The 26,614-nt window shown below is 42.3% G+C and overlaps 1 protein-coding gene across 3 annotated transcripts in view; it reads left to right on the top strand.

Moving 5' to 3' along the window:
• The window catches only part of kcnt2a (potassium channel, subfamily T, member 2a), a 743,558-nt gene that overhangs the window by 521,159 nt on the left and 195,785 nt on the right, over positions 1 to 26,614 (top strand). For all 3 annotated transcript variants that reach the window (XM_078218141.1, XM_078218140.1, XM_078218139.1), the window contains one exon: positions 2,854 to 2,937. In XM_078218141.1, the coding sequence (XP_078074267.1) occupies positions 2,854 to 2,937 (84 nt within the window). The remainder of the gene's footprint in view (positions 1 to 2,853; positions 2,938 to 26,614) is intronic.

Raw genomic sequence — 26,614 nt, 5'->3', positions numbered from 1 at the left:
AACTTTGAAGACCTGACCGGGTTCATTCCCCAGCACCAGGTCCAGTATAGCCCCCTCTCTAGTTGGGCTGTCCACATATTGTTCCAACGAACCCTCCTGTACACATTTTACAAATGCCTCACCATCCAGAGTCCCTGCCCTCAGCGATTTCCAGTCTATACCAGGGAAATTGAAGTCTCCCACTACAACAACCCTATATTTCCTGCACCTATCCAGTATCTCCTGACATATCCATTCTTCCACTTCCCTTGGGCTGTTGGGGGGCCTGTAGTACACCCCCAACATAGTGACTGCGCCTTTCCTGTTTCTAAGCTCCACCCAGAGTGACTCGCTACACGACTCCTCCGAATTGTCCTCCCTCTGCACCGCTGTAATATGCTCTCCAACCAATACCGCTACTCCCCCACCTCTTTTGGCCCCTCCTCTGTCTCGCCTAAAACACTTGTACCCTGGAATATTCAGCTGCCAGTCCTGTCCCTCTTTCAACCAACTCTCCGTCACCGCAACCACATCCAAATTCCTCGTGCGCATTAAGGCCCCAAGTTCGTCTGTTTTACCTGCTACGCTCCTTGCATTGAAGTATAAGCACTCCAGACCCCCAGGCTCAGTGAGGTCGTCCTCCCCCAGAGTGCTCTTCTTCTTTGCCAGCCTTGTCCCAGCCCCAAGCTCGTCCCCAGCCACCACACTTATAGACCTAATAGTTTGATCCCCACCCCCCTGCCACACTAGTTTAAACCCCCCCGAACTGCATTAGCAAAGCTCCCAGCCAGGATATTTGTGCCCTTCCAACTTAGTTGTGACCCCTCCCTCTTGTACAGGTGCCATCCTCTCCTGAAAACCTCCCATTGGTCTATGAAAATAAAGCCCTCCCTCCTGGACCAGTCCTTTAGCCAGGCATTCATTTGAACCAACTCCCTATTCTTATCCTCACTGGCACGAGGCATTGGGAGCAGCCCAGAGATGGCCACCCTAGTGACCCTACTTTTTAACCTATTTCCCAACTCCCTGAATTGCTCCCTTAGGACCCCCCTACTCTTCCTATCTACGTCATTTCCACCAATGTGTATAATGACATCCGTTTCTTTATCTTCCCCTTTTAAAATGCCTCCTATCCGCTCGGAGACATCCGTGACCCCAGCACCAGGTAGGCAGACTACCATCCTGGAGTCCCGTTCGCCCCCACAGAATCGCCTGTCTGTCCCTCTAACTGACGCATCCCCCACCACTATCGCTCTCCTAACCCCTCTCTTCCCTTTCCGGGCCACAGAGCCTGACTGTGTGCCAGTGACCTGGTCACTGTGTCACATGGTAGCAACTAATAACACAGAACAACTATGCTGTGCTTTTAAACCATATTTTCACTTACCACTTTATTTTTCATAGTTTCCTTCCATCCTCCCCTGATAGGAGAGCAGGTGACTGGGCAGTAGACTTGTTTACTGCATCTCACATCAATGCTTAATTCAATCACAAAGAAAAGATTTGATAACAGTATCAAAATATATTTAATCATGGGACTTAGTCCAACTTGGCTCTTGTTAGAGAACTTTCACTCGTCATTATGCACATATTGACAGTTTGATGTTTTAGTCCCACAGAACTTAGGTCAAATTATAGAAGTATAACAGCAGAAAATTCTCTCACATTTTGGTTAATCTATCAAGCCAGCTCTTTGTTGGTCGGTTAAAATGGCTCTACCCCTCAAGCCAATGTATAAGAATGTAATGTGCACACATGTCTCATTTGAAAAAGATGGAAACTTAAAAAGAACAAAAAATTAATAATAATGCATTCCCATAAGAGTCTCTTATTCTAACTTTGTCACCAGCTCAACATTGTCCAGGGCAGAGCAGCCCATGCACTGACATGACATCCACCACCTTAACCGTTAACTAGAAGATGCACTGCAGCAACTCCGCAGTGTTCTGTACCTCTTAAATTAGGGGAAGCAGTGGCGTAGTGGTCTTTTCATTGGAATAGTAATCCAGAGACCCAGGGTAATGCCCTGGGGACCCGGGTTCACATCCACCATGCAAATGGTGAAATTTGAACTCAATAAAAATCTGGAATTAAAAGTCTAATGATGACTATGAAACCATTGTCAATTGTTGTAAAAACCCATCTGGTCCTTTAGGGAAGGGAATCTGCTGCCCTTACCTGTTTGACCTACATGTGACTCCAGACTCTCAACAATATGCTTGACTCTTAAATTACCCTCTGAAATACACTCAGTTTAAGGGCAATTAGGGATGGGCCCAGCCAGTGACACCCGCATCCTCTGAACAAATAAAAAAAAATCATGATCTCTATCACCTAGATGCACAAGGACAGCAGGTGCATGGGGACACCATCACCAGCAAATTCCCTGCCAAGTCGCACACCATCCTGACTTGGAAAAATATTACCGTTCCTTCATGATCACTGGGTCAAAATCCTGAAACTCCCTCCATAATAGAACTATGGGAGTAGCATCACCTCATTAACTGCAGCAGTTCAAAAAGTTACCACGACTTTCCTGAGGGTAGTTAAGGATGGGCAATACGTGTCGTCCTTGCAGTGATACCCGTGATCCTGTGAATGAATAATAAAAATGCCTATCACTGTCTTGCCTGTCAATCAAGCATTAGTGACTAGAACGCCTTGGTGAATGTTTATGTGTCCAGGTCATCAGTTTGTTATTGTGGGTATATAAAGTACAAACGAATGTCAATTATTTTTTCATATTAAGAAATTATTTAAGGAGTCTGTAGAATGGTTTTATATTAATGTGTTTGTTTCAACATAACCTGAGACATTTTCATTCAATGTGTTATTATTTTGATGACTTTTTCGGCTATTTATTCTTGGTGACAGTCATTTGTGAAGGACTACATGATCTCAGTCGCAAGGTTGCTTTTGGGGTTGGATACCACACCAGGTTCTGGATTTCTCTGTGCAGTAAGTTCTCTTTTTCCATTCTTACAAACCCAAATGCATAAATCTTTCCTTAAGCATTTGTCATGTGCTTAATTTAATGTATTTTATTGTCTGAAACTCTGTTTTATTCAGAATATTCTTCATAGGGTTCAAAGGTCCCTAAACCAAGGGTCAGATTGTTCCCAGTCTCTGTCAACTGGACTTTTGATTTGATTCTCTACTGTAGAAAGCAGCTGAGACCAAAGCATTGTCTGTTTCCAAGAAGAAGTTTGATATAGCTCTTGGGGCTAAAGGGATCAAAGGATATGGAGAAAAGCAAGAACAGGTTACTGAGTTGGATGATCAACCATAATCATAATGAATGGCGGAGCAGGCTTGAAGGGTCAAATGGCCGACTACTCCTCCTATTTTCCATATTTCTATGTGAAACCAACCAGAATCCAGTGAACTCACTAGTTTAGAGTGTTGCACTCCATGGATGAGAAAGTTGGCTTCTGAAGAAAGAGGATGAGGGGAGGATAACAGTTTTTGAAATGTGAGTCTGATGAAGGATGCTCAGTATCAGTTGCAGGAACAGAGAAGCAAATGAGTGGGTTACATCAAGAATGGAGGTTCATATATAAAAAGGATTGCTAAGTACAGTTAAAGAGAGAAAGTACAGACATTGGAAACAAACTTTCCGACAGCCTAATCATAAAAGGACAAATCAGTTGGATGGATAACATTGAGATATGATGCAGACTGAGGAATACTTGAAGAAATCCAGAGCAGAAGCAAGATGATATTAATGGTCCCACTAGGGCTATGATGGCAATGAACGAACAAATGAACCAAAGAGAAGCAGAATTTCAGACCTTGTTTGTTAATGACTTTAATTGTTTACTGTCTCAATTCAGATTACTTCTTTACTGCACTGTTAAGAAACATGCCTTATATTGAAAATTACTATTTATTAGGCTGAAATCGCTGGTTGAATTTTGACTGAGCAAATACGGGCAGGACTTTCCAGCTGTTCCCACCGGCATTCATTTGGTCCTGCCGATGGCAAGCCCCTGCCATGGGTTTCCCACAAATAGCAGGAAACTCCCTTGACAGTGGTGGGACCCGAGGATCCCATCTCTAGTCAATGATGGGCCACCTCTGTCACCACAAAGCATGCCAAGGGGCAGCAGAAAACCCAGCCCAGCATTTACTGACTTAAATAGCAACTTGTATGATGGCCTGACATTTGCATGACTGTACCTTACAAATTCCAAAGCCATTAGCAATGGAGCCAGGTAGTCCATAAGAACCCATCAAAAACTATCACCATAGAAGAATACGAATGTCCACATTGTTTGACCCATTCATAAACATCCAGACAATTACCTGAATATTCAACTTGTTCAAAAACAAGATGTTATTCAAAATCACTTTGGACAATGAATGCTGGCTGAGAAAGGAATTTACCTAGCCATAATCTAATCATGTCTAAACCATGAATCTGGAATAAACTTGCTATGAATGTATTTGGGTTACTGGTTAGTCTCTCTCACTCTTCCTCTTTCTTTCTCTCTCTCTCTTTTACTATGAATGTGAGGTGTTATAATGATGGCTATATAATCATAGAATCCCTACATTGAGAGGAGCCTTCGCCGACAACAATCTAACCCAGGCTCGATCCCTGTAATCACCCTGCTAGTCCCCCTGACACTAAGGGGCAATTGAGTATGGCCAATCAACCTAACCTACACATCTTTGGAGTGTGGAAGGAAACCAGAGCATCCGGAGGAAATGCACGCAGACACGGGGAGAATGTGCAAACTCCACACAAGGCTAGAATTTAACCCAGGTCCCTCGTGCTGAGGCACGAGTGCTAACCACTGTGCCACTGTTCTACCTTATGTTTTATACTGTTGCTTTAATTCAAGGTAAAATGAAGTAGTTGAGAGGGACATATGACTTACTAGTTCTACCTGGAAATAAGCCCATGTGACCAAGATGTCATGGGCCAGGGACCTAGGTCATGCCCTATTTAAAGCTAGGTGAAAATTTGTAACACCTGGAGACAAAGGAAAGGGCAGCTGGCCTTATTGCTGTCAGACGCATAAGTGCTGGAAAGAGAGAATGCTCTGTAAAGAGACTAGGAAAACAGCAGCTGCTGTGAACATCAGAGGAAAATTCCTCTGCTATTCACAGCAGCTGCCGTTTTTCCTGTTGGCCACCAGGCAGAATAATGATGGGAGCTCATTCTCTGATTGAAGATATAGGACCTGTGGAGATTTAAGGAAACCCTGGTGCAGCTCTGAGAAGGAGTCACTGGAATGGGTAGTGTTGCTGCAAGTCCTATCAGGTATTCTCAGAAGGCTGAGGCAAACAACAACATTATGACTCAAGAGAAATGGGGAGAAACAAGCCTGTTGGATGTTAGAAGAGTAACTGCAGACAAATTCCTTCAAAGACTGCATTTCTGCAGAGAGTGCTGTGTAATATACAAGTACTGCATGGGGTTTTGGTCATGTTACGGAGTAAAGGGGGTGAGTGATTTATGTAGTACTGTATTAGTTGCCTACTAGTTATTGTTTAGTTAAGGCTGATTTTAATTTGTTTGTTACAGTAAAAAGTCTTAAAATGTGAAAACTTGTCAGCTGAGTCGGTCATTGCAAATTCAAATTTCATTTTAAAATGATCAGTCCCTGGGGATCATAATGACTAATGCAGGTTTACTTTCTCACACACACTTCATATCGGTGATTTCCGCTACTCAGCTGCCAAACCAATCCACTCTTTGCTGGTTTCATTATATATGCACCAACTGTCTTCAGAACCACATGCTGTCACTCCACAGAATCTCATTTATCTCTCAGTGAAAAGTTGGAATCATTGCACATTATTGTGCTCCATCTATTACACTTCTCCACTGATGCAGTTTCTTCACATCTCTCATATCCAGAAATGGCAATAATAACTTTAACAAAGTTGCCTTTAATGTAAAAACCATTTGCTACTTAGCATTTTGCTAAACAGAAATGAAAGAGGAACTGACATTGATCCAGGTGATAGGAGAGCTAATTAGTAGACTGATCAAAAAGATGGACTTTGGGAAGGACTTTAAGGGTGGTAAGGTAGATGGATTTAGGAAGGAAGTTCCAGTGAGAAGGGTAGAACAAATAGAAGGTTCTGCAATCAATTTTGAATGGAGGAAAGTGAGGACACAAAATACACAGGAATAGCGAGTTCGAGGATACAAAGCTTGTGTGAGGGCTGGAGTAGATTGCAAAGATTGGGTGAGGTGATGCTATAGAGGGTTATAAAAACGTGGGCAAAGATTTTAAACTTAAAATTCAAGAGGATGTGAATCAATATAAATCAGTGAGGGCAGAGGTGATGACGAAGTTGAACTTCGCACAGAGCAAGATATGTGTGGTAATGTACAGGTAGGATTGAGGCTAGCAAAGAAAGCAATAGAGCATTCAAGATTGAAAATGAAACAGCATTTACAAGAGTTTCAGTGAAGTAGAGGAGTAGGCAGGCGATATTCGCGGTTTGGTCGTAAATAGAAAGTGCTGTTTAAAACTCAGTTCAGGATCAAAAATCAAATAGAACATGATCGTGCTTTACCCTGCACAAATGGTTTGTAAGGAGAGTGGACATTCAGGCCGAAACCCCACCACCTCGCCCGTCCCAGAATTGAGATGGGCGAGGTTCCCAGAACGGAAATCTTTGTTAGTCTCGGGCGGGATTGTATAATCTCGTTCGAGCGAGGCCGCAAAATCCCACCCTCAGTGTCCTGGCCAGTATTTATCCTTCAATCAACATTGCCTATTTTTTGGAAATTAGCGGCCAGGTTTTCTACATTACAGCAGCGATTATGCTTTAAAATATGTGTAGGTTAGTGGGATTAGCGGGTAAATGTGTAGGGATATGGGCGTAGGGCCTGGGTGAGATTGTGGTCGGTGCAGACTCGATGGGCCAGATGGCCTCTTTCTGCACTGTAGGGTTTCTATGATTCTAAAAGTACTTCACTGGCTGCAAGATATTTTGGGATATCCTCAGGCCATGAAAGGAGTTCTAAATAGGCAACTCTTCCTTGTTTTTTGGAATCAGTAGCTAGAGAGCAGAGTTTGTGGTGAGGATTGAAGATGATGGCCGGAACTTTCCAGTTGTTCACGCCAGCAAGATTCTCTGGTCCCGCTGCAGTGAAGGGTGATTTGGCTGAGCGCAAATTTCTCTTTCCTCGCTTGCAGCAGCGGCGGCGCGTGAACAACCAGAAATTCCGGCCAATGCTTTGTTTTTCTAGCCTTGAGATGGAGGAAGTTTTGGTTCCTTAGCGTTGGTATTTAATACTACTTCATCCAGTGACAATTTTCATTTCACTCACTATCTTCTGTAACCGCGTGTCACACTTTTGTTTGATTGCTAAAACTCATTTCATAAAGCATGATTTTCACTTTTGCTCCAGTTTTCCTCTCACCTCTATGGAATCCACTCTGCCAAAGACTTGTAAACTGATTCCATATTTAATGAGGTTTTTCAGGATGGGAGGAAGAAGAAAGGAAGAACAATAGTACTGGGGGATTAATCAGTTAGGGAAACAGACAAGCGTGGTCATAGAAGTGATTCTAGTATGGTATGTTGCCTCCCTGATGCCAGGGTCAAGGATGTTACAGAGCAGCTGCAGGACATTCTTTTGGGGGAGGGTGAACAGACAGAGGTCGTGATCCACATTTGTACCAATGATTTAGGTAGGAAGGAGGATGGAGTCTTGCAATCAGAATTTAGGGATCTAGGTAGAAAACGGCACACAGGACCTCAAATGTAGTAATCTCCAGATTACTCTCAACGCCACATATAAGTGAGTATAGAAATAGGAGGATAAGACCAATGAGTGTGTGGCCAGTAAGATAATTCAGAAAGGAGAGCTTAAGATTCCTGGGACATTGTGACTGACTGTGTGGGAGATACAAGCTGGACAGAGCTGGGACTGAATTTCTTGTGGGGCTCTTTGCTGATGCTGTTGCAAGGGCTTTAACTAACTTAGCAGAGGTGTGGGAACCAAGAGGAAATATTAGAGAGGAATACCAGGATGCACAAAATTCTGGTAGAGACATAAATCCCTAGTTTAAAGAATAATGAGTTAATAGGTGAAGTCAGAGTAAAGTAGCAGGAATTGACATTTAAATCAAGGTTATTGTGCATGAATGTGCATGCAATGTAGTAAATAATAGACAATAATCTTGGGACAGGCAGATGGACCTGTTGTGGAAGTATGGTGTCATGGCAATAACAGGAACCTGGCTCAATGAAGAGCAGGACTGTGTGTTAAATATTCCTGGTACAAGGTGTTCAGAAAAGATAGGAAAGGGGGAGGGGTTGGCAGTATTGGTTAAGGAGAGCATTGCAGTGCTGGAGAAAGAAAATGTTCCAGAGGGTTCAAGGACAGAATCAATTTGGCCAGAGCTAAGGAACAAAAAGGATGCAATTAAATTACTTGGTTTAGTCTATAGGCTGCCAACTAGTGAGAAGGATGTAGAAGAACAAATCTGCAGGGAAACGACAGAGATGCAAACATTATAGAGTAGTTATAATGGGGGACTTTAATCACCCAAATGTAGACTGGGATGGTGGTAGTGTAAAGGATGGAGAGGGGCAAAAATTCCTAGATTGTGTTCAGGAAACCTTTCTACAGCAGTATGTGTCCAGTCCAACAAGAAAGGATACACTGTTGGACCTGGTTCTTGGAAATGTGGTGGGCCAAGTAGATCAAGTGTTAGTGAGGCAACACTTAGGAGACAGTGATCATAGTATTGTAAGGTTTAGGATGATGATAGAAAAGGAAAATAGGCAACCCAGTATAAAATAAATTCACCGAGGAAGAGCTGACTTCAATGAGGAAAGAACAGAGCTGTGCTGGTTAGAGTGAATCAAAGGCCAGTGGGAAAAACTGTAGCTGAATAGTGGGCTACCTCCAACACAGAAGTGGTGCAGACACAGTCAAGGTGTATTCCCTTAAAAAAATAAAGGAAGGGCAAAATATTTCAGAGCTTCCTGGATGAAATTAAGATAAAATAGAAAAAGTGTGCTTATGACAAGTGTTAGATAGAAAAGAAGTTGAGAACCAAGAGAAATACAGAAGGTTCAGAGGGGAGGTAAAGTAGCTCATTAGAGAAGTAAAGCGGGATGATGAGAAAAGACTGGCAGCAAATATATAAGGGAAATCCCAAAGTCTTTGATCGACATATATATATTAAAAGGTGGTAAAGGGAGGAATAAGGCTGATTAGGTACCTAAAAGGGAATTTACGTATGGAGGCTGGGGGCATGGCTGAGGTATTAAATGAATGCTTTGCATCCATGTTTACCAAGGAGGTGGATACGACCAAGGCCATGACAACAGACAATGAAATTGTCCCTAGAAAAGATCAAAATTGATAGGATGAAGTGTTGGATAGACTGTTGGTTCTTAAAGTTGACAAGGCACTGGGACCAGATGAAATGCATTCAAGGATATTAAACAAAGCGAGAATGGAAAGTGTAGAGGCGCTGCCCATAATCTTCCAGCCTTCTCCAGATTCAGGGAAGGTGCCAGAGGACTGGAGAATTGCAAATGTAATGCCCTTGTTCAAAAAAGATTGTTAGGATAACCCCAGCAATTGCACACTAGGTGGTTTAACATCAGTGGTGGGCAAGCTTCAAGAAACGATCATTCAGGTTAGAATTATCAATCACATTGAAAATTGTGGGTCGATTAGAAAGAGGCAGCAGGGATTTCTAAAGGGTAAATCATGTTTAACTAACTTGCTGGAGTTCTTTGAGGAGGTAACAGAAAGGGTCAACAAGAGTCATGCTGTTGACATGGTGTACATGGACTTTCAGAAGATATTCGCCACATAACAGATAAGTGAGAAAGGTTATAGGCTCAGGGAATAAAATGGACAGTGGCAATGTGGATACAAATTGGCTGAATAATAGGAAACAATGAGTAAGGTCAATGGATATTTTTCAGGCAAGAGCAAGGAGGTTACGTTGAACCTATACAAAACACTCGTTAGACCTCAGCTGGCATATTGTGTACAGTTTTGGGAGCTACACAATAGGAACGATGAGAGCACTTTGGAGAGAGTGCAGAAGAGGTTCACAAGAATGGTTCCGGGGATGAGAAACTTTAGTTTTGAGGATAGTTTGAAGAGGTTGGGGCTGTAAGTAGGCTGAGGAGATTTGATCGAATCATTGAATTTCTACAGTCCAGAAGAGGCCATTTGGCCCATCGAGTCTGTGCCAGCTCTCTGACAGAGTATGTTACACAGGCCCTCTTTCCCCACCCGATCCCTGTTACCCCACACATATAATATGTCTAAACCATCTAACCTATAAATCTTGGGACACTAAGGGGCAATTTAGCATGGCCAATCCACTTAACCTGCACATTTTTGGACTGTGGGAGAAAACCGGAGCACCCAGAGGAAACCCATGCAGACATGGGGGGCATGTGCAAACTCCCAAAATCATAGAATCCCTACAGCGCAGAAGGAGGCCCATCTGTACTGACAACAATCCCACCCCGACCCTATCACCGTAACCCCACTTGTCATCCTGCTAGTCCCCTGGAGCTAAGGGGCAATTTACTATGGCCAATCAACCTAAACTGCACATCTTCAGAGTGTGAGAGGAAACTGGAGCACCCGGAGAAAACCCACATAGATACGGGGAGAATGTGCAAACTCCATACAGACAAAGACCTGAGGCTGGAAATAAACCCGGTCCCTGGCGCTATGAGGCAGCAAAGTAGGGGGTCGAATCTCAAACAATGATGAGATGGAGTACAAGAATGAGATAGAGAATCTGGTGCGATGACAATAATCTTTCCCTCGATGTCAGTAAAATGAAGGAGATAGTCATCAATTTCAGGAAGCTTAGTGGAGGACACGCCCCTGTCTACATCAACGGGGATGAAATGGAAATGGTCAAGAGCTTCAAATTTCTAGGTGTCCAGATCATCAACAATCTGTCCTGATCCCTCCAAGTTGACGCTATAGTTAAGAAAACCCATCAACCCATGTCTGCATGGGTTTCCTCTGGGTGCTCCGGTTTTCTCCCACAGTCCAAAAATGTTCAGGTTAGGTGGATTGGCCGTGCTAAATTGCCCCTTAGTGTCCCAAGATTTATAGGTTAGATGGTTTAGACATATTATATGTGTGGGGTAACAGGGATCGGGTGGGGAAAGAGGACCTGTGTAACATACTCTGTCAGAGAGCTGGCACAGACTCGATGGGCCAAATGGCCTCTTCTGGACTGTAGAAATTCAATGATGGGTTTCTCAGGAGGCTAAAGAAATTTGGCATGTCCATGACGACTCTCACCAACATTTACAGATGCACCAAAGAAAGCATTTTTTCTGGTTGTACCACAACTTGGTATGGCTCCTGCTCTGCCCAAGACCGCAAGAAACTACAAAGGGTCATGAACGAAGCCTAGTCCATCACTCAAACCAGCCTCTCATTCATTGACTCTGTCTACACTTCCCACTGCCTTGGAAAAGCCACCAGCATAATCAAGGACCTCACGCACGCCAGACATTCTATCTTCCACCTTCTTCCATCAGGAAAAAGATACAAAAGTCTGAGGTCTACACCCTAGCTATGATTGTAACACCACATTCTGCAACTTCTCCTTTCCTTCTCTATGTACGGGTATGCTTAGTCTGTATAACGCGCAAGAAACAATACTTTTCACTTCATACTATTATATGTAACAATAGTAAATCAAATAAACCACTGTGCCAGCGTGCCACCCCATATACAATAAACATGTTCAAAATCATGAGGGGGCTGGACAGAGTAGATGGGGAGAAACCATTTCTGCTTGTAAAAGGATTAAAAACAATTTAAATTTGATTCGCAAAAGAAGCAAATGTGATGTGAGAAAACACTTTTTCACACAAGTAGTTCAGGTTTGGAATGCTGTGCCTGGAAATGTGATGGAGACAGGTTCAATGAAGGCAATCAAGAGGGCATTATATGATTATTGCAATAGAAACAATGTGCAGGGGTATGGTGAAAAGGCAGGCAAATGGCACCAAGTCATGATGTTCATTTGGAGAGCCTGTGCAAACCCGATGGGCCAAATGCCCTTCTTTTGCTCCATAATAATCCTATGAATCTTCTAATTTCTCTCTCCATTGCAACTTCTTGTATCTCTGTCTTACCAATACTACTGTGGTCAATCTTCCAACTGTTCTTCCCAACTTCTAAATATACATTGATGTTGAAATCAAGACCAATTGCAAACTCGTAACCAATAATCAAGGATATCTAGACTGTGGATCTCCTCATTTGGCTCAGACTTACTTAACTAAAAGATTGATACCCCTTGTATTACGAATGTGGTCATGTACCAAATAAAAGGTCTCCCCCTTAAAACCCTAGGTTTGGTATCATCGGACACCACTTGCTCATTTATCTCACTGTCACTTTTGGACTTTTCAATCCTAATGGCATGCTAAACTATGGGTTTTGGGCCTTCAGCTTGGTTTCTTAATTTTAAAAGATAGTCAAATCATATTAAACCTTAAGTGTTAATATTTGTGCAGCTGCAAAATATGATTCCTTGCTGGCCTAATCTCATAAGAAATTCGTGTTCAGTGCAATTTGTGATAAACCTTGTGTGGTAACTAAGCAACTGTATGTCCTCGTAGATCTTTTTGTCATTGCTACGTAAATTCTGCCACAGTAGCTGCTTTGTTATTGCTTAGCATTTGTCTGCTGATTGTGTTTGTCATAATAGCCAGAATACTGTTATAAATCTATGATTCGTTTTTATACTTTACTACCATTATCCAGTTGCTCTGAAATCTCAAATTAACATTTTAGTTGTATTATGTAACATTTTAGAAAATTTCTGTTTCCATCGCTCAGATATCATGAACCTGAAATTTCTTTGGATTTCTACCATAACTTAAGGGCAGCATGGTGGCACAATGGTTAGCACTGCTGCCTCAGTGTCAGGGGCCTGCATTCAATTCTTGTGCCTGCACCAAGACCCAAGCTTTTTTCCTAATGGCTCCTTATGTAAACAGACTGACACAGATTTATTTTAAATATTTTCCCCCAGTGAGTAAAATAGGCAAAGAGCATAGGAGTGGAAATAAAGAATCTCTCTTTCAAAGGGCCAGATGGGCTCCATCTATCCTGTATGTTTCTGTAACATATGGGTGTCCTGGATGTTCTCCTTTCATGGAATTTCCTCCCACTGGGGTTGATTTGCACCCATTCAGAAACCTATGTGCCTCACTGCAATTGGGTATATGATCTGTCTAACCTCGGTCCTCGACTCAATCAGGGAAGTGAGAGCCCCCAGATGATAATGGTATAGTGGTATTATCACTGGACTTGTAAGCCAGAGACTCAGTGTAATGTTTTGGGGGTTCGAGTTCAAATCCCACCTTGGCAGATGGTGAAATTTGAATTCAATTCAATCTGGAATTAAAATGATAACCATGAAACCATTGTCGATTATTGCAAAAACCCATCTGGTTCAGTAATAATCTTTAGAGAAGTAAATATTCCATCCTGGTCTGACCTATGACTCCAGACCCACAGCAATGTGGTTGACTCTTAAAAGCCCTCTGAAATAGCCGAGCCTCAGCGCAATTAGGGATAGGCAATAACAACACCCACAACCCAGGTTATCCACTTCGAAAGCAATAATAGGAAGGTAAATTATTATTTAAATGGATGTAAATTGAGAGAGGTGGATGCTCAGCAAGACTTTGTTGTCCTCGTTCATGAGTCCCTGAAAGTAAGCAAACATGCCTTTCAGGCAGTAAAGAAGGTAAATGGTATGTTGGCCTTCATAGTGAGAGGATTTAAGTACAAGATGTTTTACTGCAATTGTATAGGGCATTGGTGAGGCCACACCTGGAGTATTATGTGCAGTTTTAGTGTCCTTATCTGAAGAAGGATGTCCTTGCTATAAAAGGAGTGCAGCAAAAATTTACCAGGCTGATTCCTGGGATGGCAGGTCTATCATATGAGGAGAGACTAAATTGGTTAGGATTATATTCATTGGAGTTTAGAAGAGTGAGAGGGGATCTCATAGAAACTTATAACATTCTAACAGGATTAGACAGGGTACAATCAGGAAGAATGTTTCCAATGGTGGAGGAGTCCAGAGCTAGGGTCCTAGTTTGAGGATAAGGGGTAAACTGTTTAGGACTGAGGTGAGGAGAAATTTCTTCACCCAGAGAGTGGTGAATCTGTGGAATTCACTTCCACAGAAAGTAGTTGAGGCCTTAATGTTGTGTGATTTCAAGAAGAAATTATATATAGCTCTTGGGGTTAAAGGAATCAAGAATATGGGGGGCTGGGGGGGATCAGGATATTGAATTTGATGAACAGCCATGATCAAAATGAGTGGCAGGGGGAGCAGGGTCGAAGGGCTGAATGACCTCCCCCTGCTGCTAGTTTCTGTGTCTTCAGCTCCCATTATCAACTGGTGCCATTGACAATGCACTTAGGGATATTTAAATCGTGAATCTTGTTTTTAAAAGGGATTCGTTCAGGTTTATATTTGGCAATGCTGAGTAGAGAAAAAACTCAGTGACTATCCACTGTTTTTGAAGGCATCAAAATGTAAGCTATTCATTCTTCAAAAGCTTGAATTTTAGTCTGAAAAGAAGAATCTAGAGAAAAAAGCAGTGGATTTGTATAACACTAGCTGTCCACCGCTAAATAGAACAGAGCTGCTACAAGCTTAACAGAATCAAAACCAGTGGAAAAATTCAGAGAAAAAGGATCAAATATGGCAGAATAAACAAATGAATGTTAAATACAAGGATTATTTTGTTTACCGCCTCACCAAAACTGGAACCTAATTTGCCTCAGGCTAGTGAAATTTCTCAGCACTGTCACGAGCTGCATGTCTGAAACAATTTGGATGTAGAAATATTTAACGGTGAGCGTACTTGTTGCTTAATTAGAGGAATCAGTTCCTCAGATTTTGCACTGCATCATTGGCAAGAAGGTGTTTCCGGACATCTAAAACTGCAAATCTGCAGTAAGTAAAACTCTGTTCCAATAGCAGAAAGATGGGAAGCAGACAGTATGTCAATTACAGTATGTGTTAATTGTAACAATAACATGTTTTTTTACAAAGATAATCTTAAATAATATTTCAAGTCATTGCATTTTAATGCAATATAACGCAGCATTGAGGAAATGAATTCAGTTTTATTCATTGGTAGGTCTGAAATTCATCTGTATTGTTTGCAGTAGTAATAAAACTAAGCAGAGTCCACAGCACCATGGTATAAAAATTGATTTTATTCAGCAGCACGAAGCTGAGGTCAGTGCCTCTGGATTTATGTGCAGCATTTAATTTAAATGCATCTCTTCCGTGCTTTTATGTCCCAATATGTCTTATCTGAAGGATCAGGGAGGCTGGTTGCAAGCAGCACATTGAACTGACCCAACCAACCTCCCCTCCCCCACTGTCAACCTTAGTCAATAGTTTCAAAATCAATTGAAAGTGGGTGCGTCGTGCAACCAGTCTGTTTTAAAAGCTCACAGAGAATGCTGACTGGCTCAAGGTTCACATAAGATGTAAACATTTATGTCACTGAGGGCGTTTCCTCATTTGTGGATTTTAATAGACATGGGGCGGACTCACCCCTAACCTGAAAATCGTGGAATCACATGACACAGAAGGCAGAAATTGAGCCAATTGTATCTCTACTGGTTCTTTGAAAGAGCTATTCAATTGGTCCGAATCACCTCGTCCTTCTTTGTAGCTCAGCAAATACTTTCTTTCCTAATATATATACAATTCCCTTTGGAAAGTTATGATTGAATCTGCTTGGACACAATGGCCGGAATTTTACTGGCACGCCCATTCCGATTCCGGGGCGGGCGAGGCTCGGAGAATGGCATTCTCCGTTGGCCTCAGGTGGGATCATATGAATCACGGGTGGAAGTGCCGGTAAAATTCCACCCAATGGGTGGGATTCCCTGGCCTCATCCGTGTTGGGACCCGTTGTGAGTGAGAATTGAAAATTTGGCATTCCAGCTAAAACTCCATTAACTTTCACTGGCATCGGAAAATTCCAACTTTAAATGAGGTCGGAAGATTTCGGCCAATGCATAACAACTGGTAGCAATTGACTGAGTGAAGCAAATAGTTTCCCTAACTCCCCTTCTGATAAACAGCCATTCACCACTATCTTTTTTTTCTTTCTGACTTGTTACAATTCTGAGCTCTAGCCGCCACTGCTCCTTTAACCTCATGGGCTTGGATTTTGCTAACAAATTAATCATGTGACACGTCGCCTAATGTTTTCTGAAAATCCATTGACACAAAATCATCTGCAACACTCTCATCAAACTCCTGATTTAGTTGAGTGAGCAGCTCACAAGTTTATCAGGAAAATTGCCTTCAGATAAGAGCAGAAAAATACTCAGCAGCTCTGACAGCATCTGAGGAGAGAGAAACCCAGCTAGTGTTTCAGACCTGTGACTTTTCATGAGCTGGGAAAAGTTAGAAATATAAAAGGGGTTGAACAAATGCAAGGGAGAAGAGGTGGGAAGAAGATTAAAAAGGGTGGTCAGTGATGAGGTGGGAGGCTATGAAAATTTAAATGACAATTCGAGCAAAGCAAAGGAAGTGCTAATAGATAAAGAAACAAAAGATGTGTAGAGGAGGTCTGAATGGCAGCATCCTGATTAGCTGTTGTCTGAATGCAAACAACTGAAAACGAGAGAAATGAGTGGAAAAAAATCCAGGAAAGAAACACAAAACAAAATACTCGGAGGTTATGATCTGAAACTGTTCAACTCAGTGTTGAGTCCAGAAGATATAAGATGCCCAGTTGAAAGATGATGTGTCATTCCATGAGCTTGCATTGAACTCCATTTAATTGGAACATTGTAGCAGGCCAAGGACAGAAAGATCAAATGGGAGCAAGGTGGAGAATTAAAATGACAGGCAACTGGAAGCTTGGGGTCACGCTTGTGAACTGAACAGAGGTGTTCTGTGAAGCAATTCCCCAGTCCAGTCAACATAGAGGAGACAGCATGATGAATTGGGAATACAGTATATTAAATGGAAAGAAGTCCAAAGTTGTTTCCTATTGGGGATCTTGGATGGCAAGAAGTGAGGAGGTGAAAGGGCAGATATTGCACTCTCTGAGCTTGCAAACGAAGGTGCCATCACATAAGAAGGGGATGTGGGAGTTGCTTTCACCAAATCTATGCTAATTTTCACTTACTAACACACTCTTCCAAATGGCAATGAGTTTTGTCCTGGATTATAGTCTTTGTAAGTTTACCCACAACTGGCATTATGCTAACAGACCTAAAATTACTGGGATCAACCCTCTCAACATTTTTTGGAATCGGAGTATAATACTCAGTGGTGGTGGGGGAGGGAGGGGGGTTGGTACACGTGGTGCCCTAAGGCACTGTCTGATCTCAGGGAATCAATGCAGTCTTCACAGCACCTCTTGAAACATTGCTATATGAACATTGCCACCCAACGTCCCGTTCTCTCTCTCTCTCTCTCTCCCCCCCCCCCCCCCCGCCCCCCCCACCACCACCACCACCACCAGCACCACCCTCTGGCCCCATTTCTTTAGTTGTCCAAGGAGCTTTTCTTTTCCCTTCAAAGAAATGTGTTTTACCTATATATAAACATTTCTAAATGTTCCGCTTATTAATTCACAATTTTATTTATCAATCTTCATTTCTCATGGTCTGGATCCTATTTCGACTCACCAAAATTGTCTGTCCAACAGTTGTGTCTCTTCACTTTTGATTGAATCTTGTTTTTTTTCTTAACTATGCTAAATCTAATGCTATTTTGATCACTGCTCCTTAAATGCCTCCTTATTGAAACATCTCCACTTACCCCATTTCATTCCCCAGTACTTGATCCAACATTGCACTTCCCTTATTGGAATTGAATTGTACTGATTTAAGAAAGTTCTGCTGAACACATATTTCTCCTTCCTTGCCTTTTGCATTGTTTTCCTCAAAGTCTGCAGTAAGGTAATTGGAAGTCTCTACAGATTGGCTTCACTAACTCCTTCTCATTATTTGGTGTTCTATAGTGTACACTCAGCAGTAAACAACTGCTCATCTGCTCCAAACTCTAACAAACAGATTACTTCTTTGAAACATCAAATACGTCACCCCTTTTTAGGTTAGTTTGATAATATTGCCACCCTCCTATTTTTTTTTCTTTTCCTATTGCTCCATTGTGGCCAGGAATGTTAAGTTCCCATTCATGTCTGCATGAGCTTGGAGCCCTGATCATAAGATGGTGGGTGAGAATTGGGCAACACAGGGCACAGTGGTTAGCACTGCTGCCTCACAATGCCAGGAAACCAGGTTAAGTTCTAGCCTTGGGTCACTCCATCGGTGTGGAGTTTGCACTTTCTCCCCGTGTCTGCGTGGGTTTCCTCCGAGTGCTCCGGTTTCCTCCCACAGTCCAAAGATGTGCTGGTTAGGTTGATTGGCCGTGCTAAATTGACCCTAGTGTCAGGGGGGATTAGTATGGTAAATGTGTGGGGTTACAGGAATAGGGCCTGGGTGGGATTGTGGCCTGTACAGACTTGATGGGCCGAATAGCCTCCTTCTGTACTGTAGGCATTCTATGATCCTATGGTGCTTGCCATGAGGAAGAAGGAATCCTGTACATGTGCATTTTGAAATGGTTTATCTGTTACTTCAGATGTCCAAATTTGAAGAGTTAAGCCAGCATAGCGGAGGTGGTTAAATATGTGGGAACAACCATGTAACAATATACATGTCCTTCTATCTGATATATTGCCGCTGTTCAGGGAGCCCAGCTTCCCCGAGTCGGCTCCCAGCATTTGCAATCTACATCCGATTGCCTTCTCCCAGCAGCTGAATTGAGCACTGAATAAATCAGCAACCAATCAATACTTAACCCCCTCTGGAACTAAAAATTGATCATGTTGGAAATACTCAGCAGTTCTGGCAGCATTTGTGGGAGAGGGAAACAGAGTAAATATTTCAGGTCTGTGACCCAGCTATTATCAGAACTCGTGCTGCCAGATTTGCAGAATGTTTTCAGCATTCTATGTTTATTTCTTATTTAAAATTTCCAACACTCGCAGTATTTTGCTTCTGCACAAGACCCCTCTTGAGTTTTGGAAAGCCATAATACTGCATTTGGAGGCTGCTACCATTGTATCTCCACGATGGGTTGGTACTTAACATTTTCAAGCTTTTTTATGCTGGAAGCAGCAATTGCAACAAAATAAAAAGGTCACCATTTCTCTTTAGTTAACAAACGAACTTTAGTGTAATATTTCCCATTCATTTCCCTTATTTTACAAAGCAACTGCAGGAATCTTTTCAGTGAGGGAGAAAAACATTTTTTGTGCACAGTCAACTTCTTCACGTAATTCAAGTGGATAAATGAGATCCATTTACAAAAGGAATTTCCACATGTCCTTTGTGTGTGTGGGTGCTAATTATTTTTATTGCTTTCTAACAGTTCCGTACAACATAGCCTAAGTGCAAAAGGTAATTTATTTTCATCTGTTATATGATACATTATGTGTTGGTTGCTTGTTCCCCAACATAACTCCAAACTAACCAGTATGACCACAGGAGATCTATTTGTCTGTTCTTGTGGAAAGAGCACTGAATTTCTTGAAGCTGAAGGTAGTATTTGTGATTTTTTTTTAAAAATGGATACTCAAAGCAATTATTGCAAGTGACTAATCTCATTAATGAAAAATTTTATTTTAATATTTATTTTATTGTAATAAAAACCAATTTTTAAAAGCAATGTAGGAAAGAGAATGCTCAAACAGTATTACATTTACTTCAATGCAAATCACATCGACCATAGACCAAAAAGTGATGTGGGCCGGGGTTCTCTGATCCCCTTTGCCCCTGTCACCGCTGCAGGCGAGAACAGAGAATTTGGCACTCAGCCAAATCTCCATTCATTGCAACGGGAACGAAGAATCCCAGCCGCAGGTGAGGTCGGAAAATTCCGGCTGTAATGTTTTTTGACCTTCAGCATTTTACTCAGGAATTTAAGGCTTTTAAGGGTACTTAAAACCATTAGTATATTTTTTAATGTGATACGGAAAGAGTGAGCTCATATTCTAAACATGAAGTAAAATTAATATGTCTCTACTGAACAATAATGAACTTTTGTTCTATATTAAGACTCATCAAAATACAGACAGGTATACATGATATTGGAGAGTACATGGTCTAAGAAAACTAAATCCATTCCCACTCAAATGATATGCATCACCTACACATCACTTATAATCAAATAGACAAAGCATAGGGAAATAACTGAAAGAAGCAATTAGACAATGTCCTTGTTTGAAGAACAGCAACAGAATTATTTAACATTACCAGTGATTCATGGTCACATTATCTCTGCTCAAGGGAAGCTGTCTGGTTGCCTCTACTGGATAATTTTCTGACATGACAGCGAGGTATGTATGGTTTGGAGAGGGGGAATGAGGGAACCATGAGCAAGACTAGAGGTGTTGGAGGACACTGAGCAGTAGCACTGTAATAATCATGCCCAAGCCAGTCTGCCGTCACCATCACCCTGTATTTACAATTGTATAAAGTGCTGCTCAGCGACTGTAGTGTACAGGTCAGCCCCGGAGTCCTTTGACTGCCAACCTGAGTGGAGCCTGCTGGCTTTAAACCCACCGCTGCTCCTTCCCTATAGGTCGAGCTTCCACTCCTCTAATAGAGGAGCTTGTACTCTACAAGGCCCACAGGGAGATCTATTGATGGTCCCCTGTGGCCAGCATTACAGAAATGGTAAACTTATTTATGGCCATTCATGTTTCTATTATTTTCAATGTTTCTATTAGTTTGAGGATAAGGGGTAAACCTTTTAGGAGGTGAGGAGAAATTTCTTCAACCAGAGAGTGGTGAATCTGTGGAACGCGCTACCACAGAAAGTAGTTGAGGCCAAAATGTTTTGTAATTTCAAGAAGAAATTAGATATAGCTCTTTGGGCTAAAGGGATCAAGGGATGTGGAGGGAGGCAGAATCAGAATATTGAATTTGATGACCAGCCATGATCATGAATGGCGGAGCAAGCTCAAAGGGCTGAATGGCCTAATCCTGCTTCTATTTTCTATGTTTCTAAGCACCCTGGGATCTTATGATTGCCATGCCTTAACTTCCCATTCTAAATGGGTACTCTGAAAATTGAAGTTGCTTCGATGCTTCAGGCACATTGTGGATTGGTTTCCTCATTTGACCAGAGGTTGAGGATTAACAATCCTTATGCACAACTTGTGCAGAGATATCTGTCTCCCTTTGCACTGACCATGTGCAATACAGCATGCTAGGAACCTTGGCAGCCCTTACTGCTCTGTGCTCATCTTTGGGAGTTTAGCAGTCACTGTAACTACACCAACAGATCATGGAGTTTTGTTTTATTTAACTTATGGGTTCCGAAGAATTAATTGACATATTGGAAGCAAAACCATTTCACTTTATACCAACGCTGAAGTTTTTGAGTTCATAGCCAGAATGAAGGCATAACTTGAATCTAGTTTGCAGGATAACCTTAGTGTTGATGTATTGCAAAATTCTGGGGAAGGTGGGACCTGTACAAACAGGACGGGGTGCACCTGAACCAGAGGGGCACCAATATCCTAGGAGGGAAATTTGTTACGGCTCTTCAGGGGGGTTTAAACTAATTTGTCAGGGAAGTGGGAAAAGGAGTTGTAGTCCAGAAGTCAGTGAGGGTGGTGAGGTATTGGGGAAGGTATCAGGGTCAAGGGTGGGTACCGGTAGACAGGAAGGTGGGTTGAAATGTGTCTACTTCAATGCAAGGAGCATCCGGAACAAGGTAGATGAACTTGGGGCATGGATTGGTACTTGGGACTACGATGTTGTGGCCATTACGGAGACGTGGGTAGAACAAGGACAGGAATGGTTGTTGGACGTGCCGGGGTATAGATGTTTCACTAAGTGTAGGGAAGCTGGTAAAAGAGGTGGAGAAGTGGCATTGTTAATCAAGGATAGTTTAGCGGCTGCGGAAAGGCACTTCGAGGGGGATCTGCACACTGAGGTAATATGGGCTGAGGTTAGAAATAGGAAAGGAGCGGTCACGTTGTTAGGAGTTTACTATAGGCCCCCAAATAGTAATGGAGATGTGGAGGAAGAAATTGCTAAGCAGATTATGGATATGTGTGGGGGTCACAGGGTAGTTGTCATGGGGGACTTTAACTTTCCAAATATTGATTGGAGCCTTTGTAGGTCAAATAGTTCGGATGGGGCAGTTTTTGTGCAGTGTGTGCAGGAGGGTTTCCTGACACAATATGTGGATAGGCCGACAAGAGGTGAGGCCACATTGGATTTGGTACTGGGAAATGAACCGGGCCAAGTGTTAGATTTGGTTGTGGGAGAGCACTTTGGAGATAGTGACCACAATTCGGTGTCTTTTGTTATTGCAATGGAGAGGGATAGGGCCGTACGGCAGGGCAAGGTTTTCAATTGGGGGAGAGGTAATTATGATGCGATTAGGCAAGAATTAGGGGGCATAAGTTGGGAACAGAAACTGTCAGAGAAAGGAACTAATGAAAAGTGGAACTTTTTCAAGGAACAAATACTGGATGTCCTTGATAGGTATGTCCCTGTCAGGCAGGGAGGAAATGGCCGAGTGAGGGAACCATGGTTCACGAAAGAGGTGGAATGTCTTGTGAAAAGGAAGAGGGAAGCTTATGTAGGGATGAGGAAACAAGGTTCAGATGGCTCGATTGAGGGTTACAAGTTAGCAAGGAATGAGCTGAAAAAGGGGCTCAGGAGAGCTAGGAGGGGACACGAGAAGTCCTTGGCGGGTCGGATCAAGGAAAACCCCAAGGCTTTTTACTCTTATGTGAGGAATAAAAGAATGACCAGGGTGAGGTTAGGGCCGGTCAAGGACAGTAGTGGGAACTTGTGTATGGAGTCAGTAGAGATAGGCGAGGTGATGAATGAATACTTTTCTTCAGTGTTCACCAAGGGGAGGGGCCATGTTTTTGAGGAAGAGAAGGTGCTACATGCTAATAGTCTGGAGGAAATAGATGTTCGGAGGGAGGATGTCCTGGCAGTTTTGAATAAACTGAAGGTCGATAAGTCCCCTGGGCCTGATGAAATGTATCCTAGGATTCTTTGGGAGGCAAGGGATGAAATTGCAGAGCCTTTGGCTTTGATCTTTGGGTCCTCGCTGTCCACGGGGATGGTGCCAGAAGACTGGAGAATGGCGAATGTTGTTCCTCTGTTTAAGAAAGGGAATAGAAATGACCCTGGTAATTATAGACCGGTTAGTCTTACTTCAGTGGTTGGTAAATTGATGGAAAAGGTCCTTAGGGATGGGATTTACGACCATTTAGAAAGATGCGGATTAATCCGGGATAGTCAGCACGGACTCGTGAAGGGCAAGTCGTGCCTCACAAATTTGATAGAATTTTTTGAGGAGGTAACTAAGTGTGTTGATGAAGGTAGGGCAGTTGATGTCATATACATGGATTTTAGTAAGGCGTTTGATAAGGTCCCCCATGGTCGGCTTATGATGAAACTGAGGAGGTGGTGGGATAGAGGGAAAGTTGCCGATTGGATAGGTAACTGGCTGTCTGATCGAAGACAGAGGGTGGTGGTGGATGGAATATTTTTGGATTGGAGGCAGGTTGCTAGCGGAGTGCCACAGGGATCAGTGCTTGGTCCTCTGCTCTTTGTGATTTTTATTAATGACTTAGAGGAGGGGGCTGAAGAGTGGATCAGTAAATTTGCTGATGACACCAAGATTGGTGGAGTAGTGGATGAGGTGGAGGGATGTTGTAGGCTGCAAAGAGACATAGATAGGATGCAAAGCTGGGCTGAAAAGTGGCAAATGGAGTTTAACCCTGATAAATGTGAGGTGATTCATTTTGGTAGGACTAATTTAAATGTGGATTACAGGGTCAAAGGTAGGGTTCTGAAGACTGTGGAGGAACAGAGAGATCTTGGGGTTCATATCCACAGATCTCTTAAAGGTTGCCACTCAAGTGGATAGAGCTGTGAAGAAGGCCTATAGTGTGTTTGTGTTAGCTTTTATTAACAGGGGGTTGGAGTTTAAGAGCCGTGGGGTTATGGTGCAACTGTACAGGACCTTGGTGAGACCACATTTGGAATATTGTGTGCAGTTCTGGTCACCTCACTATAAGAAGGATGTGGAAGCGCTGGAAAGAGTGCAGAGGAGATTTACCAGGATGCTGCCTGGTTTGGAGGGTAGGTCTTATGAGGAAAGGTTGAGGGAGCTAGGGCTGTTCTCTCTGGAGCGGAGGAGGCTGAGGGGAGACTTAATAGAGGTTTATAAAATGATGAAGGGGATAGATAGAGTGAACGTTCAAAGACTATTTCCTCGGGTGGATGGAGCTATTACAAGGGGGCATAACTATAGGGTTCGTGGTGGGAGATACAGGAAGGATATCAGAGGTAAGTTCTTTACGCAGAGAGTGGTTGGGGTGTGGAATGGACTGCCTGCAGTGATAGTGGAGTCAGACACTTTAGAAACATTTAAGCGGTTATTGGATAGGCACATGGAGCACACCAGGATGATAGGGAGTGGGATAGCTTGATCTTGGTTTCAGATAAAGCTCGGCACAACATCATGGGCCGAAGGGCCTGTTCTGTGCTGTACTGTTCTTATAAAAACTGCTTTGCACCAAATATAGATTTGAATATCTTCTAAATGCACCGCAGGAATGATTTACTGCTTTTTTCCATAGCATTCAAATAGTTATAATAAGTATGAAATGTAATTCTGTTTAACCTTATAAAATTGCATTTATTATCACATACCATATGCTGAATCATACCACTTTTAAAGATTTTTAAGGTTGAGACCAAAAGCGGGTGGTACCTGACTGCCCAGCAACATGAATAACCAAAGGCTGCCAATTAAGAGGCTGCCTGTGGGAGCATTGACTGATAGACATGCAATTCATTGGGCCAGTGGGGAGCCCATTGAATTGCTGTGCTGCTGGGAGAGATTGGTGCTGCTGCAGTTGCATGCAAGGATGTCACATGATGGAGGCACCCTCTGAAGAGGGTGACCTTAGAAAATCTTTGAATGAGGTAAGATTCAGTCCATTGTATATGATAATACATGTAGTCTTACAAGGTTAAACACAACTGTGTTATATCGGTATAATAGCTATTTGAATGCTATGGAAAACAATAGCAAATTATTCCAATGGTGCATTTTATACAATTTTCAAATATGTACCTGGTGCAAAGCAGTTTTGCTTCACATCAGTGCTATGGTTATGCTGCAAATTATGATTCAATTCGTGCCTTATTTCTGTTTTGTACCCATAATACCATTATAAATGCATTCTTCAGATGCCATTCTTGCATAAGTTAAAAAAGGAAAATTATTAAACTTATTTATGGCTGTAGCTGCCAGGCCATCATTGTGAAGGGGAAACCTACTACAGGATAGCCCTCAACCACAGTTGTGGCCCACAACAGCTCAATGGGGGTTGGGGGGGAATAAATAAGATCAAACTGGAGGGGAGAACTCATCAAGTGGCCAATCTGACAGACTATCTTAAAGTATCCCACCCACCCACCACCAAAGCTGCCTCAGTTCAGCTGGTCAGATTCTGCCCTACACTGTGGTTTAAGACAAGCATGGCACTATTAAACTGAATACAAATATACATGTTGCCTTTTTACTACCTTGATTAGTTTGTCAATTAATTTAATGTGATGGGGCACAGGATAATACTTGATAAAATTATACAACCTGGAGGGAAATCAATATAAATAGCACTTACTGGATGAGTGATTATTCTTTGTGAGAAGAAGGAGCCAAACGTGTCCCCCCACAAGACTAGATATGAACACTATTAACTTCATATATGACAACTCTTTAAATGTATCAAATAGCAGACTACCCAGACAACATAAATTAAGTTTGCAAATCTATTTTCTGACATCCTCATATATATCAGCATTTAAGAAGACGTCTTCTGCTCTTCCTAGAGTCTGATGTAGAAATTCATATGATGGTAGCATAAGATGGGTTATATCACCTGTCCAGTATCCAAGCCTTCAATGGTGCTGAATGTTAAACCAGGTGAGTAAGGGGGTTGGGGTGCAATGGACTACCTCCCATTGTGCAATGCTGCCAGGACCAATTTCTACTCCTGTAACTCTTCATTTGATCTGTTAAATGCACATTCCAGTACATAATCTTGTAATTGTATAACTGCATTGGTTACAAGAAAGGATCACTGTTACATTTCTTCGCGACCATGCTTGTCGAGGACCCTTTTGAAAGTAGTAATTCCACATGTCAAGCTTATAACGTGGGGCTGAGATTTCCTGTTTTCTAATCTGTATCCAAAAGCCCATGTGAAAGTGTTTTTCATTTCACTAGAAATAGCAAAGAGGAAATCTTCCTCCCCACATTTAAAACTGAAGCTATTTATTAATGATTGAGTTATTAAAGTCAGTTTCAAAAATGAACCGAGGTGTGAGCTGCAATACAATGTTCCTGATGCAGAAAATCTGAATTTAAATATTTTAAGCTTTTTAAATACTTTTGTACATTGAGATAGGGAATTGACATATGAGGCCGAGTCTTCTCACGTTAGTCACTCGTTAGAACCATTGTCACAACCATTTTGGGTCAGGAAACTGAATTTTCCTGAAAGTGAATTTTACAGTGTGGGC

Source organism: Mustelus asterias, chromosome 8, assembly GCF_964213995.1.
Source record: "Mustelus asterias chromosome 8, sMusAst1.hap1.1, whole genome shotgun sequence".
Lineage (NCBI taxonomy): Eukaryota > Metazoa > Chordata > Chondrichthyes > Carcharhiniformes > Triakidae > Mustelus > Mustelus asterias.
This window is presented reverse-complemented; position numbering and strand designations above follow the sequence as displayed.